The 18537-nt window shown below is 46.1% G+C and overlaps 1 protein-coding gene across 2 annotated transcripts in view; it reads right to left on the bottom strand.

Annotated features, from left to right (window-relative positions):
• Positions 1-18537, bottom strand: part of LOC126531676 (uncharacterized) — a 35530-nt gene that overhangs the window by 1493 nt on the left and 15500 nt on the right. For both annotated transcript variants that reach the window (XM_055071374.1, XM_050179328.3), the window contains 2 exons: positions 14453-14597; positions 12715-12972 (listed from right to left, as the gene is read on the bottom strand). In XM_055071374.1, coding sequence (XP_054927349.1) covers positions 12715-12972; positions 14453-14597 — 403 coding nt within the window. The remainder of the gene's footprint in view (positions 1-12714; positions 12973-14452; positions 14598-18537) is intronic.

Below are 18537 nucleotides of genomic sequence, written 5' to 3'. Positions count from 1 at the left end.
GTGTTTGCATCGGTTCGCGCATAGCACCTCTTTTAAGTTATTTGTTTTTATTTGTTGTTTACAATCGTATTTTCTCGTTACTTGACAATAAGTTTGTAGCTAAGATTTTTAGGTATGTCGATGACTTTCTTGTTCTGCTGAAAGGTTTGAAGCCTGATGGGAGCGGTTAATTGCTAAAAACGTTCTGGGTGTTCTTTTTTTTTTTTTTTTTAAAGTGTGCAGTAGGACTTACATTCACACATGGGTTGCCAGTAGATGGTCGCCTACTATTCTTAGATATTCGTATCGTCCTAAGCGATAGTTCACTTTGTTGGATGTACTCTCCTAGAAGCAAGAAGCTCTTGCTTGACTACCATTCGGCGCACTCCAAGTTAGTTAAAAGGGGCATAGCTGCTAACTCCCTAAGAGCTGCTGTGGTTAAATCTTGTGTGCACCAGGTTTCCTGCAGCGTTCAGCAACAAGCGAGCCGTTTACGTAGAGCCGGTTATCCCGAGGATATCAGTCACTCAGAGCCTCATTAAAAGAGGTAAAAGCTGAGTCCGCAGCCGCTCGGTGAAATGACGCACGTAGGCGCCCTGTGGCCGTGCCATACGACGCGGGGTGCCCCACCGCTTAAATAGGTGGCGAATAAGTGCGGTGTAGGTGTTGTTTTGTCAGCGCCACTAAAGCTCGCAAGAATGTGCAGGCTGGTAAACAACACCGGGAGTCAAGGTACATGCACTGAGGAGCATGTCACCCACTTTGTTTGCAAACTGCAATGTGGGGGTGGTTTACAAGATTCCACTTTCCTGTTGAAAGTGCTATATTGGACAAACAGGCAGGTAGGTGCCTGAATGACCGACTTAGGGAACACTGGACCGTTATAAACGCTCTAGCAGGCGCTGGCCACTTGGCTGACCAGTGCCATAGATGTGATCGTAAATGCTCCCCGTGTTTTCATAACACGCAAGTGCTGAGTGCCAGGCAGTTAGATAGGGAAATATTTGAGGCGTATTGCATTTCAAAAGCTTCTGATGAATGTGTAAGCGCTCCACCACTCGCACTCACTGATAAAGCAGTGTTGTACATTGAGAAGAACCTGGTGAATGCTATGTAATGGCTTGTTGTGGGCGCTTATCGGATTTATTGCGCATTTGATTGTCTCCAAAGTGGCACATTCATTTATGCGTCATTTGTTGGTTAAAAGCAGCAACACTGGATGAGGAAGAAGTTTAGCACGTGACTCACTTTATTGTGCAACCAAGGTCAGAGGAGACAGGCCGACGCAACATATACAGCTGCAGTGGTGTCACACAAGCGATCCAAAGCAACTGAAATGTATACGCCTACGGTTCAAATATGACGAGAACTGTCAACAGAAATTGAAAACGAAGCCTTAGGTGGCTTGGGTTGGAGCCCACTTCCAGTTCCCTGCCTGGGGCTTTCTTTCTTTCTTTCTTTCTTTCTTTCTTTCTTTCTTTCTTTCTTTCTTTCTTTCCTTAAATACCCTACACGGAGTATTACATAAGGGGTAGGATAACAACAATAGTTAAACCAATATTAGTTAAGGTTAGATAATCGCTGACACTTCTTCCGTGAATGCAGATGAACTTGTGATTGCAGCGATGTCGTAAAGGAAGGCCGTTCCAGTCTACTACTACACGAGTGAAAAAAAGACGAAAATGTAATAGCGCGCGTTTTGGGGCGAGCAACACTTAATGAATGACCAGTGCGACGTGATGTTCGTGCCGGTGGTGAGATGTATGGTGCGATGGCGAGAGGACTGCAAAAATATTGTGAAATAATGATAAGCTGGCGACGCGACGGCGATACGAAAGAGTGCTGAAATTTTGTTTAAAAATGTTCTGCAACTTATTTGTTGTTTTGTTGATTATGCTTATTCTTGATGTATTTTGCACATTCAGATACAAAACAGACCTTTTTTCTGGGTATTTATATGTCTCATCCTTAAAGGGTTAATGGTATTACTGCAGGAAGCGAATCAAGGGCGACTAGAAATTCGGGAGTTGAGAATTTTGGAATATGCCTATTCATTCCCATCGCTCCCGTGCAAAAAGAAACAAAGAAAGCCTCAGTGCCCTTCCACTCTGTGAAGGATGACCAGCGAAGCTATGTGGGCCCCTTAAAGGGACACTAGAGGTTAATATTAAGTCAACGTGGACTGTTGAAATACCATCCCAGAAACCTCGAAACGCTTGTTTCGTGCGAAGAAGAGACTTATTTAAGAGGAAATGCGTTCTGAAGCGTCCGCGTACCTCTAGCACAGTTCAAATCACCCGCCCTCCGATCGAGGAGTATTGACGTCATGGTCTCATAGTGACGTTGCGCCGTCGGTGAGTAAAACAGCTCCCGCAGACGGCGCTACGGGTTTTCTGCGCAAAACGCAAACGCGCGGCCAGAAAGAGCCAAGACAGAGCCGACAGCAGCGCGAAAGCGGAACTATGGTGGCTAGCGGAAGGGAAAGCGCACGGCATAAGCTGGTTCTTTATTTTATGAGGCCAACTTCGACGCTCGTTGCAATGGATGACCCTGACAACGACACATTAGCTCGCGATGCTGGGCTCGAGTTCAGCGATTTAAGCACTGATGAACGTCACCTGCTGTTGAGGGCTCACGCTGCCAGCGTCGTTGCATACTACTACGACGACGGCCTGCTTTGAAAGGCACTTCACGCGACTTCAGTAAGTCGGCGTTGAACTCGTAATCCTCTCGATGAAAGTGCCGCGAGCACACTACGCGATTTTTCGGGCTCTTTGCCATCGTGCTGTGGCAGAGGTACGGCACTTAACCACTTCGAACGGAGAGGTTCATTCGTCGGCAGACAGTGATAAGTAATGTTAGATTCGCCGCTGCAACTGCCCTTGGCCAAGTTCCGCGGACCGTTCGCGCATCCCACGACATCACATGGACATGGCATTCTCACTGCTTGTTCCAAATGCAAGTTTCGCGAGCCAGCAGGACAACCGCAGGACGACGCAATAAAGAAACAACTGAAACTCCAAAGCGCACGCGGCGCAAAGTCAAGCGCGCAGAATCGAGCGAAAACGAAACCTTTCGATCACCCATACTACTCAAGGGTAACGTCAAAATGTTATTTTTTCTTAGAATCGAATAGAAGTAGACAAGTAGCATTTTCTTCCGTCTTATAATCTAATTATCTTTTAATAAGAGTAGTTGAGTACTAGTGACAAATTATGATGAGGAGTGCTTTCGTCACTGGGCTAGTACCGGAATGTCGCTGGGGGGTCTCAAATCGTGTCATGCATTTACCTCAATTTCTCGGTTACTAAAGCTCTGTTCGCAATTATATTGACGCCTTAGACGTTCTAGAGCATTGCTTTATCACTTTAACTTGACTTTCTGGTACACTTTAGTGTCCCTTTAATGGCCAACTGCACCTCCGCCGTGGGCCGGCCTGGCATTGCACTATCATCGGGATTTTGTGTCTACACACGGACATAATCCTGGGGGAACTAGCCCTTACCAGCTTCGCTGTAAAAAAATATAGCATCTTACTTCCGCTCACTAATAGCTGTATAGGAAACATTAGGCTTCCAAAATCACTTTCGAGTCGTACCGGGTCATCTAATTTCGGGTTTACCACGGTTAAAATGGTCTATACCGCAGTATGATTGATATCGGCCGCTTGAGTAAGTGAACGAGTGCCTGAATTAGTGAAGAGGAATGAAGGAGGCCGCATAGTCAAGGAGGCCCGCATCATGGAAAGAAAAGCTGCATATTAATGAAAATACGTCATAGAGAATTTCAAGGCTACTCCTCAGTAGTGACCGTCATCCCAGCAACATCCTTGAAACGAAGCGTATATTTACCTGATCATTTGACACATTTGATTGGACAGTTTATGTAATGCGTAGACAACTGGTTGCGATCTAGGGTAGCAAAATCGATTCCAAGGGAAAGGAAATACAGCAGAGGACTGAGAAAGATTTATATGCTGTGATGGGATTAGGAAATTCGTCTGATGCCGGACGAAGTAAATGCAGGACTCTGAGATAGACCTTTGTCTTGCCCTTAACCACGATGGTCCTGTTGTTCATAACAGCTACGCTAAAGCAAAATGTCCTAGCTCATTTTGTTCTTCCGTACACTGTTTACACGCAGCCAAGCGGATGATGCAAAAGTACGTAGCTTTGATAAATTATGTCCAGAAGGCATGTATGACATAAGATTCAACCATCGTGGAATTTAATTACTGTTAAAAGATATAGATGTGTGCAAGGCAACACTACCAGACGAGTTATCCTCTGCATTTTTTTCTTCGTGCGCCCGCTGAATTTCTGGATCTTCGTGTTATATTTCAAAAATCGCTTGAACAGCGTGCGCTACCTAACGACTGTAAACTGGTTGACGTTGTTTCTTGTGCACAAGTCGGGTCCTCGCAATAAGGGTTCTAATTGTAGGCCAGTGTCGCTCACTAGTATTGTCTGTAAATTATTTGACCACGTCTTCTTTTTTTTTTACTAACATTGTGACATATTTTGATGACCATTTACAGCTTCAAAAATCATTTTCTAATTTTAGCTCTTGGTGCGATACCTGGCAAATGACAATTAACATCCGTAAAACCGTTGTTATGACTTTCACTAATAAAACGACCCCTTCCGTTTTTACTTACAAAGTTAATAATACTCCAATTCAGAGCGTTAGTGAATATAAATACCTTGGTCTTATTTTCACACCCAGTATGTCTTGGTCGAAGCACATAGGTTTAATAACCTCAAAAGCCCTGAAAAAGTTAGGCTATCTGCGCCGCACATTGACCACAGCCCCAAGGGATACTAAACTACTGATGTATAAATCACTAATCTGGCCTATACTCGATTATGCTTCTCCCGTCTGGAATCCACACAAACAGTGCCACATTAATCAAATTGAGGCCATCCAAGAGAAAGCGATCCGCTTCATTTGCCGTAGGTACGATGGGGCAAAACCTGCAAAACCATCTAATACTAGAAGTAACCATCACCTAAAGATCGCACCTTATTTCTCCCGTACGGAGACATTTAAATACAGTTTATTTTCCCGTGTAACCGAGTACTGGAATTCTTTGCCTGGTCCTACTCGTTCTCTTCCTTTAAACTTATTCTTGGCGGCCATTGAATAGTTTTGGTCTGTGTTTGTTTGTACTGTTCGTATTGCCTGTATTACTTACTATTTTCATTTCTCTGCCTTTCACACCCACTCCTGCAATAGGCCGATCGGGCTGCAGTATTGTGACGCTCTTAGGTGCATAGTGGGTTCACGAATGTGACGCGCTTAGGTGCATAGTGGGTTCACGCCTCAAAAAAGAGTATGCGGGGGCACCGGAGGGTGGTGAACGAGGACGACGACGTGTGGCTGGCTGGCTGAATCTCGACAGGCGCTCAGTTGACCAAGGCCATCGCTTCTAACTCTACCCGGCTTCAAAGTAACGCCTTTTGTGGGCGTAACAGAGTGGTGGAGGTGCGGGGTACGACAGAACGTACCACGGAGTCGCAACACCTAGAACTTCGCCGGAGCCGTCGTCTTGCCGGTCTCTTGCCAACGACCTTCCCTATGGCTCAGGACGGAGGTGGACAAATGCCAGCAGTAGTTTCACCTTCTCAAAGGTCAGCGCCAGTTGGACCTTTGCGGCACTACATGGAACCACGCTCGTTCGCGGGAAAAGTGGGCGAAGACGTCGACGAGTGGCTGATGCACTACGCAAGGGTGAGCCGCTACAACCGTTGGGACTCTGTCACTCAGCTTGAATATGTTGCACTCTTTCTGAGTGAGACAGCGCTGATGTGGTATGAAAACCACGAAGACTCCCTAACAACGTGGGAGCACTTTGTCGAGGAAATTAAGAAGTGTTTTGGCGACACCCACGCCAAACAGAAACGCGCCGAGAGGACACTTGCCCAAAGAGCTCAAGCTCCTGGAGAAACATGCACTATTTACATAGAGGAAATCCTCAAGCTGTGCAAAATCGTAAATCCGCAGATGTCCGAGGAAGACAGAGTCGGACATCTCCTCAAAGGAATTGCAGAAGATGTATACAATTTCCTCATAAGTCGGGAACACGTTGATTCCGTATCAGATGTCGTGCGTCATTGCCGTACGTTTGAGACGTTGAAAACACGTCGCATTGTGCCAAAGTTTGGACGCCTGGCGAATGTGACAACCATTGCCAGCGTCGATGAGAGCCCGTCTGCCGATCTTTCGTCTACTATACGGCAGATCGTGCGTGAAGAACTGCTGCGGCACCAGGAACTTGCGCGCGACGTCATACGACAACCTGACGCTTATTACCCGCAACACATGGCGCCTGCCGCACCCTGCGCTTCCTGGCCACCGGCGGTATGTGTCACAGACGTCAACCACAGAGGTGCTCCATGGCCACGTGAGGACACATTTACGCCCGAACACCGACCAGCAGAACACCCTCGCCCCAGCAGGTTTGCACGCAGACCGACCGTTCCTCCTGTGCAGCAGGCTCAGCCGCTCCGCTCTGCTACACGACCCCCCACGGCTGAGCGCTTCGAAGGGCAGTTCATCGATCGTCGTTTACCTGTGTGCTATAGCTGTGGCGACTTGGGTCACATTGCCAGGTACTGCAATCGCCGCCAACCACCGAGGTTCGACCGATCGACGATGTCTAGGCGGTACCGCGCTCCTCTGGGCGAAACATATTCGCCCTCGCACACATATTTAGGGAGCTTGCCTCACCAGCACCCGGAGACGCTACGGAACCGTTCTCCAGCATCCGATCGCAGCTTGACACCACCACCCGCTCCTCGTGTAAGCCGGTCGCCCTCTCCGCGGCGTCGATACCCGTCGCCACCTCCGGAAAACTAGCCAGCGCGGCCGTTGGAGGTGAGGTCGCTGGACAATCTTCGATATCGACAGAGATACCTCCAACCATTTGTATGTTTAAGAATAAGGTGTTTGTATTAATTGACGGGGTTTCATCCATGGCCTTAGTGGACACGGGAGCAACCGTTTCAGTGATGAGTCTTGCGTTTAAAAGCCTCCTAGGACGAAAGGTGATGTTTCGCTGGGACCGTGCCGATACGTTTCGCGGAGTGAGTGGGGAGTTGTTGTATCCTGTGGGCGTGTGTAATGTAGACGTTACCTTGGGTGGTCAAATATTTAACGCGGAGTTCGCTGTTCTACCTCATTCTACGCATGACGTAATCCTGGGTCTTGATTTTTTGAAACTGTGTGGTGCCACCGTCGACTGCAAAACGGGTGAAATCAGTGTAGGTACGAGCTTTGCTGCGGCGTTTATGGAAGCCCCACCGTATCGTGAAAGTGTGCTTTGTGTATCCCGTGATACAGTTGTGCCTCCGTTATCCGCAACGTGTGTTTCAGTCGCCTGTTTCCCCACCACCGACGGAACGTTTGACGCTACCGTGGAGCCCGTTCACCTGAGTTGCATCAAGAGGAATGTACTGATACCGTATTGCACGCTGTCAGTTGTTCAGGGATGCACCAACTTATGGGCCGTAAACTGTTCGAGTGAACCTGCAATACTACCACAGGGTCTGAAACTTGCCGCCTACCATGAAGATCACGTGCTATCGCTCGCCATCCTTACAGAGGCCCTTGATTCTGCGGATGAGCGCCATTTCGCTAATGTCTGCCCTGCGGCGCACTCCTCATTTCTGACTATGGTAAACAAGTCGCTCAGCACTAAGCAGCGTCACGAAGTGGCGAATATTCTGCTAAAACATGCCCGACTGTTTGACTTCTCCCAGCAAGAGGGACCACCATTGTTTCCTCCTTCTCGTATACACCATCGCATCGATACGGGATCTGCCCAACCGCTGCGGCAGAAACCATACAGAGTCTCACCATCGGAACGCAAGGTGATCAATGACCAAGTCCACGAAATGCTAAATAAGAATGTAATCCAAGAATCCTGTAGTCCGTGGGCAGCGCCAGTGATCCTGGTTAGAAAGAAAGATGGTACATGGCGATTTTGTGTTGACTACCGCCGCCTCAACACCATCACTAAAAAGGACGTATATCCTCTTCCGCGTATTGATGATGCTATCGACTGCCTCTCATCAGCGTCTTACTTTTCGTCTGTTGACTTGAGGTCGGGGTACTGGCAGATTCCTATGCACGAGGCAGACAGGGAGAAAACGGCATTTGTAACACCAGATGGACTTTTTGAATTTAATGTGATGCCGTTCGGGCTCTGTAATGCGCCTGCAACTTTCGAGCGCTTCATGGACAACATCCTGCGTGGTTTGAAGTGGGAAGTATGCATGTGCTATCTAGATGATGTAGTGATTTTCGGGCGCACGTTCAGTGAGCACAACGCACGTCTCGATCTTGTGCTAGACTGCTTGGACAAAGCGGGTTTGGTGCTCAACTCGAAGAAGTGTCATTTTGGAGAGCGCCAAACACTCGTTCTGGGACACCTAGTGGATAAGGACGGTATACGACCTGATCCAGCGAAGACTGCTACGGTGGAAGCCTTCAAGCAACCTCGCCATGTAAAAGAGCTACGCAGTTTCCTAGGGCTTTGCTCGTACTTCCGCCGGTTTATTCGTGGATTTGCCAACATCGCGTATCCGCTGACATGCCTCCTCCAGAAGGGCGTTCCCTTTGAATGGACTCCTGAATGTGAAGCTAGTTTTCGTGAGCTAAAGTCTCGTCTGACGTCTCATCCCATTCTCCGACACTTCGACCATGCGGCTCCCACAGAAGTTCATACGGACGCTAGCGGTATTGGCATCGGCGCCGTCCTTATTCAACGCGTCGACACCAAAGAACACGTCGTCGCCTATGCGAGTCGTTCTTTAAGTAAGTCCGAGCGTAACTACACCGTTACAGAGCAAGAATGTCTTGCAGTTATTTTCGCAGTACAGCGCTTCCGGTCGTACCTGTACGGGCGCCCCTTCACTGTGGTGACAGACCATCATTCTCTCTGCTGGCTGGTTAATCTCCGTGATCCGTCGGGCCGGCTTGCGCGTTGGACACTCCGTTTACAAGAATATAACTTTACGGTTTCTTATAAAAGCGGCCGCCGACACGCCGACGCTGACTGCCTCTCGCGCATGCCGCTTCCAACGACGGACTGCGACGCGGACAACTTCGACTGCTATATCGCATCACTGGAGCCGGGATTTCCTGATATAAATACCTTCAAGGTCGAGCAACAAAAAGACAGAACTTTAGAACCACTGCTCATTACTGCAAGGCAATCAGCACCATCCACTCGTTTCTGTGTTCGTGATGGGGTTCTTTACAAGAAGAACTATTCTACTACAGGCCCACGATATCTTCTGGTGGTCCCGGAGAGTCTCCGTGTCTCCGTCTTGCGCGCTATGCATGACGATCCAACATCTGGACATTTGGGTTCTGCGCGAACTCTCTACCGCCTCCAAGAAAGGTTCTACTGGCCTAAAATGCGCCAGACGACCGCCCAGTATGTGTCCAGCTGCAGCGAGTGTCAACGTTATAAGCGTCCGACGAGTGCTCCTCCTGGTCAACTCCATCCAGTGCCACCCCCCAGCTCTCCCTTTGAGCAAGTTGGCATCGACCTCCTCGGTCCTTTCCCGCGTTCATCCGATGGGAATCGCTGGATTATCGTGTGTGCCGATCACTTGACACGCTACTGTGAGACAGCTGCAATACCATCGGCTACTGCAACCGAAGTGTGTATTTTTCTGCTGCGTTTTGTCATTCTCCGACATGGACCTCCCAGAGTCATCATCAGCGATCGTGGGCGGCAGTTCACTGCAGACGTGGTCGAAGAGATGCTTCGTCTATGTGCTTCAAGGTTTCGACATTCCACCCCGTATCATCCCCAAACAAATGGCCTTACGGAACGCACGAACAGAACTCTTACTAACATGCTGTCCATGTATGTCGAGTCAGATCATAAGAACTGGGACAGCGTGCTACCTTTCATTACGTACGCATTTAACACCTCAAAGCATGAAGTTACGGGCTACAGTCCCTTCTTTCTTCTCTACGCTCGTCCGCCTCGTTATACACTAGACACTATCTTCCCGTTTTCCAGCCACGATAATCTTTGTATATCAGAGACAGTCTGTCTTGCTGAAGAAGCCCGACGACTTGCTTCGTTACGCACTCTTGTTTCACAAGACCGCTCGAAGGCACGCTGCGACCGCCGACGCCGACACGTGATATATGACCCCGGTGATTTAGTGTTGCTCTGGAAACCAACCAGGAAGCGTGGACTATGTGAAAAACTGCTGGCCCACTATGTTGGACCCTATGTTATTACGGAGCGCATCAGCGAATTAACCTACCGCATAGCACGTCTCACATCAAATGGCCGACGGTCAGCAAAGACTGAACTTTCGCATGTCGCCCGTTTAGAGCCCTTTATTTCTCGACAGCCTGTTTGACTTGCCCGGCGGGCTTCGTCTGCGCGGAGGGAAATGTGACGCTCTTAGGTGCATAGTGGGTTCACGAATGTGACGCGCTTAGGTGCATAGTGGGTTCACGCCTCAAAAAAGAGTATGCGGGGGCACCGGAGGGTGGTGAACGAGGACGACGACGTGTGGCTGGCTGGCTGAATCTCGACAGGCGCTCAGTTGACCAAGGCCATCGCTTCTAACTCTACCCGGCTTCAAAGTAACGCCTTTTGTGGGCGTAACAGTATGTACAAATAAAATAAAATAAATAAATATTCGAATACAAACTATTTTCTGTTTCCTCAACATGTTTTCCGTTGCGGAAGCTCTTGTGTTACCCAGTTGCAGAACTAATTCATGAATAACCACGTGCACTAGACAAGTGTTTCTTAGTTAATGCACTTTCTATAGATGTCACAAAGGCCTTCGACCTTGTTCCTCACTTTTTATTACTCGAAAAATTAGGCTAAAGCATATTTGGCTGAAGGAAGTCACGAGGTAATCGGTAACTACGTGTGCTCATCACATGAGGTTATTAATACGTCAGGGGCAATACAGGGTTCGGTGTTGGGTTATTTGTTCTTTCGAATTTTCATTAATAATATCACCAGTGTTCTGTATCTTCTGTACACTTATTCGCAGACGACTGCATTTTATGCAGAGTAATGCCTGACCCAAGTGCGTTTCTTTGCAAGAGTACCTAGTTGAAGTTGTTCATTGATGCGACGTTTCGCATATTCACATAAATTTAGAGAAGACTGTAAGGATGTCATTTACCCGAAAGCAAATTACATATGCATGTAAATATAAGATAAATGACGACGGCACTACTGCGGTAAAATAGTTTAACTACTCAGACATGTTTTAACAACTAAATTATCTAGGCACCACCGTATCCATTACGTCACAGCCAAAGCATGTAATCTATTTAGTTTCTTGCGGAGAAACGCGAAACATTGCCCAATAGAATATAAGCAGCTTCTATACCAATTAAGTGTCAGGTCCATCTTTGATTACGAAAAATGTCAGAAAACTAAAAAAGGGGCCAAATCTAGACATAAGGTTTGTTTTGAATAATTATCGACGGCATTTTAGCCTGTCCCTTGCGAAGTAGAGCCTTGGACTGGAAACGCTGTAGCGGAGGAAAAAACTAGAAAAAAAAATTGTTTCAAAGTATTTTTTTCTAGAACAGGCATGGACAGGGCCAACTACTTAAGCCAGCTGTACTACGTCTCTTCACGATACTAACAAGTTTAGATAATACGAATGCATAATTGAGACGTTTAGGACATTTTTCCCCGCACAATTTTAGAATCGAATCACTTAACGGACAATGTTGCCACCACTAATTCTAACGCTGTCTTTTACTCTTTGCGTAATTTTTTTTTCTCGAACCCAGCATGTTTTTTTTTTTTATTCTCAAATTCTGCATTTGATGGATGGTAATGCCGCATCAGATGTTTGTTTATTTGTTTGTTTGTTTGTTTGTTTGTTTGTTTGTTTGTTTGTTTGAGTTAGTATTTGACGCTTGTTCAATTTGATATCGTATAACTTTTTTACAAGTTTGGTATCGATGCTTCCTAATGATGCTGATCCTCCACCTGTACATAGTTCATATTTCAAATTGAGCATTGTGTAAACCCCCTCTATAATAAATCGGTGGTGTTGAGGGTACTGTGATAAATAAATAAATAAATATTTAAAGGGAATAATTGTCATTTACCTGGTCAGCAGCGAAAAGATTCCAAGGAAACCCAAACAGGTTTTTCAGAAACAAAGCTTCCGAGTTGAATATTTTGGTTCCAGCTTCGATCCCTGAACCAGGACGAATTTTTCTTCAAATGCGGAGCTTCGTTTCTGAGTAACCCATTTGGGTTCCTTTTATAACCTGTTGTTACTCCCGAGGTGGTTGACAATTATTCCCTTTCATGAATCTTCTTCCACATTGACGATTTCCGCGAAATTGATTTTCTATGTTGTGCGTCCCTGCGCCTCAACTTGTCGATTGATTCTGCCTCGCTCTGCGATCTGATAGCCTCCTGGTTAACTCAGGTTGCAAAGCGGCCGACAGTGAAAGCGTTGGTCCTATGTTCGATCCCTGCACCAGGGCATATCTTTCTTTAGCTGCTAAGCTTTGTGGGAAATACCCTTGGCTTTCCTTTGTAGTTTCGTACCACTTCCCAGGTGGACGACCATCATTACACTTTCATTAATCTTCCCCCACATTGAGGGATTAAGCAAAACTGAGTTGCCGTAGACACAGATCGGCTGATGATGACAGTAATGATGGTGATCCTGATTGTACAACAGCACAATACAAACAACCGCATCTCACCTGCCACGTACTGCTTGATCTTGAGGGCGAGGGCAACGCTCCCGACGGCGGGGGGCTTGGGCACAACGAACGCGATCGGTGCATCCTGGTACTCGGCAGAGGGCACGCCGACTACGGCAACTTCGCTCACTTCGGCCATCGAGCTGATGAGATGCTCCAGCTCCGGAGTTGGAACGTGGAAGCCGCGGCACTTAATTGTGTCCTTGAGCCGGTCTATGTAGTGCACGCGGCCGCCCTCGTCGTAGTAGCCGCAATCTCCTGTGTGATTAGAACGTTTTTTACGCGTCGCTAGCGCATTCCGCCAACGACGCCAGCTCTTTTAAAGCGTAGCTTTCTTTGCCTCTTCACCCAACTTTGCGAATGCTGCCTACTGTTGCAGTGTCGAGTAGACCGCTCGGGTCAACTGGATATGCGCTCGAATAGACAAGTGCCACTGGTTATGCGTCATTCTAGTGATTAGATACATCTCTCGTCCATTTTACGCCCTCTTACAAGCATCCCCTTGGTCCTCGTGACACAGGCGGCTACACGCGAGTAGGCTGGGGTCGTGTCATCGGGTACTGCTACTGCCTCGCCAACTTAAACACGTTTCGCGTCATTTAGATTCCAGCATTGCATCCGAGCTGCATGTATTTTCTTACATTTTTATTGCCCTGAAACTGCCCGTCGCGGCTAAGCTAACTTCGGCACAGCTTTCACTTGGATGGCGTTGCAATACAGCGTGAAGACGTTGCCTATCGTTCTTGCCTACGATCGCAGGAACGAACTATTCGTAAGAAGATACAGGAAAGAACTGAGAAGATACAGGAAAGAAAAAGCCGCGATATTGCGGCAGCTGCAGGCTTAATTCCTGGCACAAATAGTTTGCCCACCACAAGGATCACACTTGCAAATTGCCCACACTTGCAAATCATTCTCATTTAGAGGCTCCTGTGTTCGTTTGCTATATTATTTTATTAATGAGTAATCGAATATCATCAATATACGGTTATTCGTATGGCTGTTCGCTTATTTATTTTTTTATTTATTTATTTATTTATTTTTTTATTTACTTACTTACTTATTAAATTTATTTATTTATTTATTTATTTATTTATTTATTTATTTATTTATTTATTTATTTATATGACGGGCCAGCAGAAAAGGTCCAAGAAAGTGCGGATAATTCGATACCCCTATGAGCACAATAGCAAATAAAATAATCAGTTACAGGAAATTACAGCATCACAAATTTTAGTAGTGACAGTTAAACAACATAACAGTAGCATAATGCATTGAATGCATTAGCTAGTCACAAGAAGGAGACAGCACAAGGCGCTATTCTCAACTGACATCTTTATTACATCACATTCCAACGCAGGGGTGTGACGTAATAAAGATGCCAGTTGGGAGTAGGACCTTGTCGGTACACATGCCGTCCTGTGTGCGCTGAGCTTTATTTGGAATATAAGGGTATGTGCAATGCAATTATCGAAACAAAATTTTCGACACGACATATATATATATATATATATATATATATATATATATATATATATATATATATATATATATATATAGTTTGACTCAGAGAGCGACGACGACGCCCATGTACACACGCACACATCAAATTACATATCCGCTACAGGGAAAATGTTTCAGTAACAGCTGGTATATTGCCAGCCTAACAGATTTTAGCTGACAGGGTGTTCCATTCATTGAAACCCACATTTTGTAACATGACGGGAAAGGCCCTCACCGGACAAGAGCCAGCCTTCGGAGTCAAGGACCTGCTTTGTCAGCTCCGGCTTGTTTAAGTAACCCATCATGACGCTAGGAATCTTCACGCAAATTTCGCCAGTTCTTTCAGCAGGAAGGGGCTCTCTTGTGGTGACGTCAACCACCTGTTAGGAAAGACAAACAAGCAGCACATTTAAACATCTAATATAATGCTTATAAACATGCACTCAGTCAGGACCAGGGGAGACTGTATTCTTTTTCTTTCTTTTTTAACTTCTTTTTTAATGAGAGCAGCAATAGGGGTGCATGCGGTTACAGAAACGCACTTTAGAGACTCAGAAGAGACGCCAGTTATTGAGAATTATGTTTGGGAAGGGTGCAACAGAACTAAGACAAAGGGAAGCAGAGAGAGGTAAGAGAGAGTGAAAGGGTGATTATCGCTGGCGACTCAAACCTGGCTGGGTGCTCAAAAGCAATTGTGGAGAGGGTGAAAGGCGACGAAAGAGTGGCCGTATAGGGACATTTCCAAGGCGCACACTGGGTTCTGTCATGGAGCGAGCAAAAGCAACGCTCGCGGAAAATGCCCACGTGCGCAACCTTGTCATAGTAGCAGGTGGGCTAAATGATGTCCTAAACAGGAAAGGGACTGGACTAGCCCAGCGCTTGGCGAAGGGGGTGGACGACTTGCGCGAGCTGTCCCCTCAGTTGCAGATCGTGGTGTGCACGGTGCCGGATGTGCCTGTACGTGACAGTCACATACAAAGAGCGGTAGTGGCTGCTAATGAGGCGATATGGAAAATAATCCGAGAGAAAGGCTTCGAGGTTGTCGACGTAAACAGGGAAGTGAGTAGGTGTGGTGGTTTTCGACGAGATGGGGTCCACTTCAATTACAGGCTTGCACGAAAAGTGGGCTGGCGACTTGCTGGCCGCGCTGAGGCTTCTTTAGGGGGCCCACGGGCGCTCAGGAGGCCAGAGTAGGTAGCAATGAAGAAAGACCCTAAGGAAACCTCAGTATAGCATCGCCGTCAATAACAGAAAAAAGAGGAAAGCAAGAAAGAGAGCTCGCCATGCAATAGGCTACATAAACATCCAGGGTGGCAGTAGAAATGAAAAGTGGGCAGAGATTGAGGAGCAGTTAAATAGAGAACAAATAGGGGTGTATGCGGTTATAGAAACGCACCTTAGAGACTCGGAAGAGCCGCCAGCGATTGAGAATTACGTTTGGGAAGGGTGCAACAGAACTAAGTCGGAAAGAAAGGGAGGTGGAGTCGGAATGCTCATTCATCAACGAGCCAAATGGAAAAGAGTAAATTCGAAACGTCAAGAGCATCTTTTGTTATCTGGTACAATGAGTGGGGAAAAAAATTGGCTGGGCGTTACGTGTTTGTGGACCGTAAATAATTTCACAGAGAAGAATAAAGGGTTATTGGAATGCATAAGTGCTGATATTAAGGGTTTCGGGAATGGTGCTAAAAATTAGGTGACATGAATGGCCACATACAGGATTTAGATGGCTATACCGACAACAACGGGAAGTGTGAGCACCTTTGTGAGCAACTTGACCTCGTTATCGTGAATACAGGGCCTAAGTGTGAAGGACAGATCACGTGGGAAGTGGGAAACCGGCAATCGACCATTGATTACTGTCTGATGACAGAAGGAATTTATAAGTTGAGAGAAATGGTCATATACGAGGAAGGGTATAGCAGCATAGGGAGTGACCATAAACGTATCACTTTGAAAATGGGATATGTAGTTCGTAAAGAGAGCAAGGAGTGCGAAATGGCCAATCCAAATTTGGACACTGAACAAATAACAGGTATAGACATAAGATTCGAGGAAAAACATGGCAAATGGCCAATAGTGGGAAAATAGTGAGCTTCTAAGTGTAATAACGACATAAATATAGAAAGAGAAACAACCTGTTCGTTGGAAAGGAAAAAAAATACAGAACCCGAAAAGCTGGTGGAACAGGGAGATACGAGAAGCGATCGCCGAACGACAGCAAGCATCCTGAGAGCACAGGCAGGCAAAGAAGGCGCAGTCGCCGCAGGATGAAGCAACCAGTAGAGAAAAAGTCTATGGTTCAAATACTGGTGCAAGCAAAGATAAAAAGCGAAAGTGAACGTTGGTTGTCAGAAATACGTGAGAAAAAGAAGGCCGCACTTAGAATATTTTGGAACCACATAATATTATTAGGCAGGAAGTCCACAACAATACAACGACATATCCTAGACAAAGATGGAAACAAACTGGAAGGGGAAGCGGCAATAAATTACAGCCGAATCTTTCCAAGGCAATGACGAGGTTGTACTTGAAGAAAAAAAGAGCATGAAAGAGACCCAGGTGGAAAAGGATCTGGTGCTGACAAATTTCAACTGGAAGAAAGCCGAAGAGAAAATTCCTAAGCGCACAGCCACAGGGCTAGACGAGGTTCCCGTTAGGCTGATTAATGAACTAGGACCAAAAGGTAAGGACTCTCTGGTGAAAGCAGTGGATAAATATTTTAAATATAGACGAATACGAGACAGTTGGCGACAAAGTAGAATGAATTTAATTTATAAAGGTAAGGGGGAGAAAGATAGAATTCACCCGTATAGACCGTTGACCATTACATCGGTAATATGCAGGCAAGTAATGCAGGCAATCAAATTCAAGCTCCAAGCATGGGTAGAGAATAATGGCATTTTTGGAGAACTTCAGAATGACCTCAGAATAGGTAGACGTTTAGATGACAACTTATTTGTTGTTACTCAGTGTATTAAAATATCAAAAGTAGAAAGCAGACCATTATACGTGGCCTTTTTAGACATTACAGGAGCCTATGACAACATAGACCGCTATATTTTGTGGGATATTCTAGAAGGGGAAGGCTTAGGTGACGTTTTTTTACAGCTTTTGAGAGAGATTTACGTAGAAAATACCGTTTGCGTTGAATGGGAAGAGATGAGGAGCGAGGAGAAAGTTTATATCAACAAGGGACTGAGGCAGGGGTGCCCTTTATCCCCATTGTTGTCTATGATGTACATGGTGAAGATGGAGAGGGCGCTAAAAGGAAGCAATATCGGGTATAATCTACCACACAAACAGGCGTGTACAGTAGTAGAGCAGCAGCTTCCAGGTGTATTTTATGCGGACGACATTGTGTTGCTAGCTAACAAGCAAAGTGATTTGCAACGTCTTAATATCTGTGGACATGAAGGCGAGAATTTAGGTCTGAAATTTAGCGCTAAAATGTCAGGTGTTATGGTATTCAATAAAAACAGTGAACAGACAGTGGCAATACAGGGCCAGGAAATACCTCGGGTAAGAGAATATAAATACCTCGGTATATGGATAAACGAAGGTGATAGATATATGGAAACACAAGCAAAAAAACAATAACAGTGAAGGGGTAGAGAAATGCAACCATAATGAAGCACAGAGCACTATGGGGATACAATAGGTACGAGGTGCTCCGGGGTATGTGGAAAGGTGTAATGGTTCCAGGACTTCTTTTGGAAATGCGGTTGTTTGCCTTAAATCAGGGGTACAATCATGACTCTATGGCAACCAAAGGTCAGAGGGACGCCTCGCATTGGGCGCTCACGGGAAGACTACCAATGAAAATGTGCAGGGTGATGTGGGCTGGACTAGCCTTGAAGTGAGGGAAGCTCGCAGTGAAATTTATCATGAAGAACGACTGAGGAATATGGAAGGAAGTAAATGGGCTGGGAGAGTGTTGAGGTATCTGTACAGGAAAAACATTGATTCACAGTGGAGGAAAAGAACTAGGAAGTTTACCAGCAAGTATGTGGCCTGTAGGGTGGGCAACACAGCAACAAAGCACGTCAAGCGGAAAGTCAGAGAGGCTGAAATAATATCATGGGTGGCGGCAATGGAAAAGAAACCTGCCATGAGTAACTACTTAAGAGGAAAGAACGATATCAGGAAAGAAACAATTTATGATAACTCAACGGGAAGCTCATTACTTTTCGAAGCGAGATCTGGATGCCTTAGAACACGCACCTATAAAGCGAGGTATAAGAAGGAAGAAGAAGCATGTGCTTGCTGCCGCAAAGCTAGGAAAACGATGGAGCATGTTTTATTAGAATGTGAAGATGT

This window comes from Dermacentor andersoni, chromosome 5, assembly GCF_023375885.2.
Source record: "Dermacentor andersoni chromosome 5, qqDerAnde1_hic_scaffold, whole genome shotgun sequence".
In the NCBI taxonomy this organism is placed as follows: Eukaryota; Metazoa; Arthropoda; class Arachnida; order Ixodida; family Ixodidae; genus Dermacentor; species Dermacentor andersoni.
This window is presented reverse-complemented; position numbering and strand designations above follow the sequence as displayed.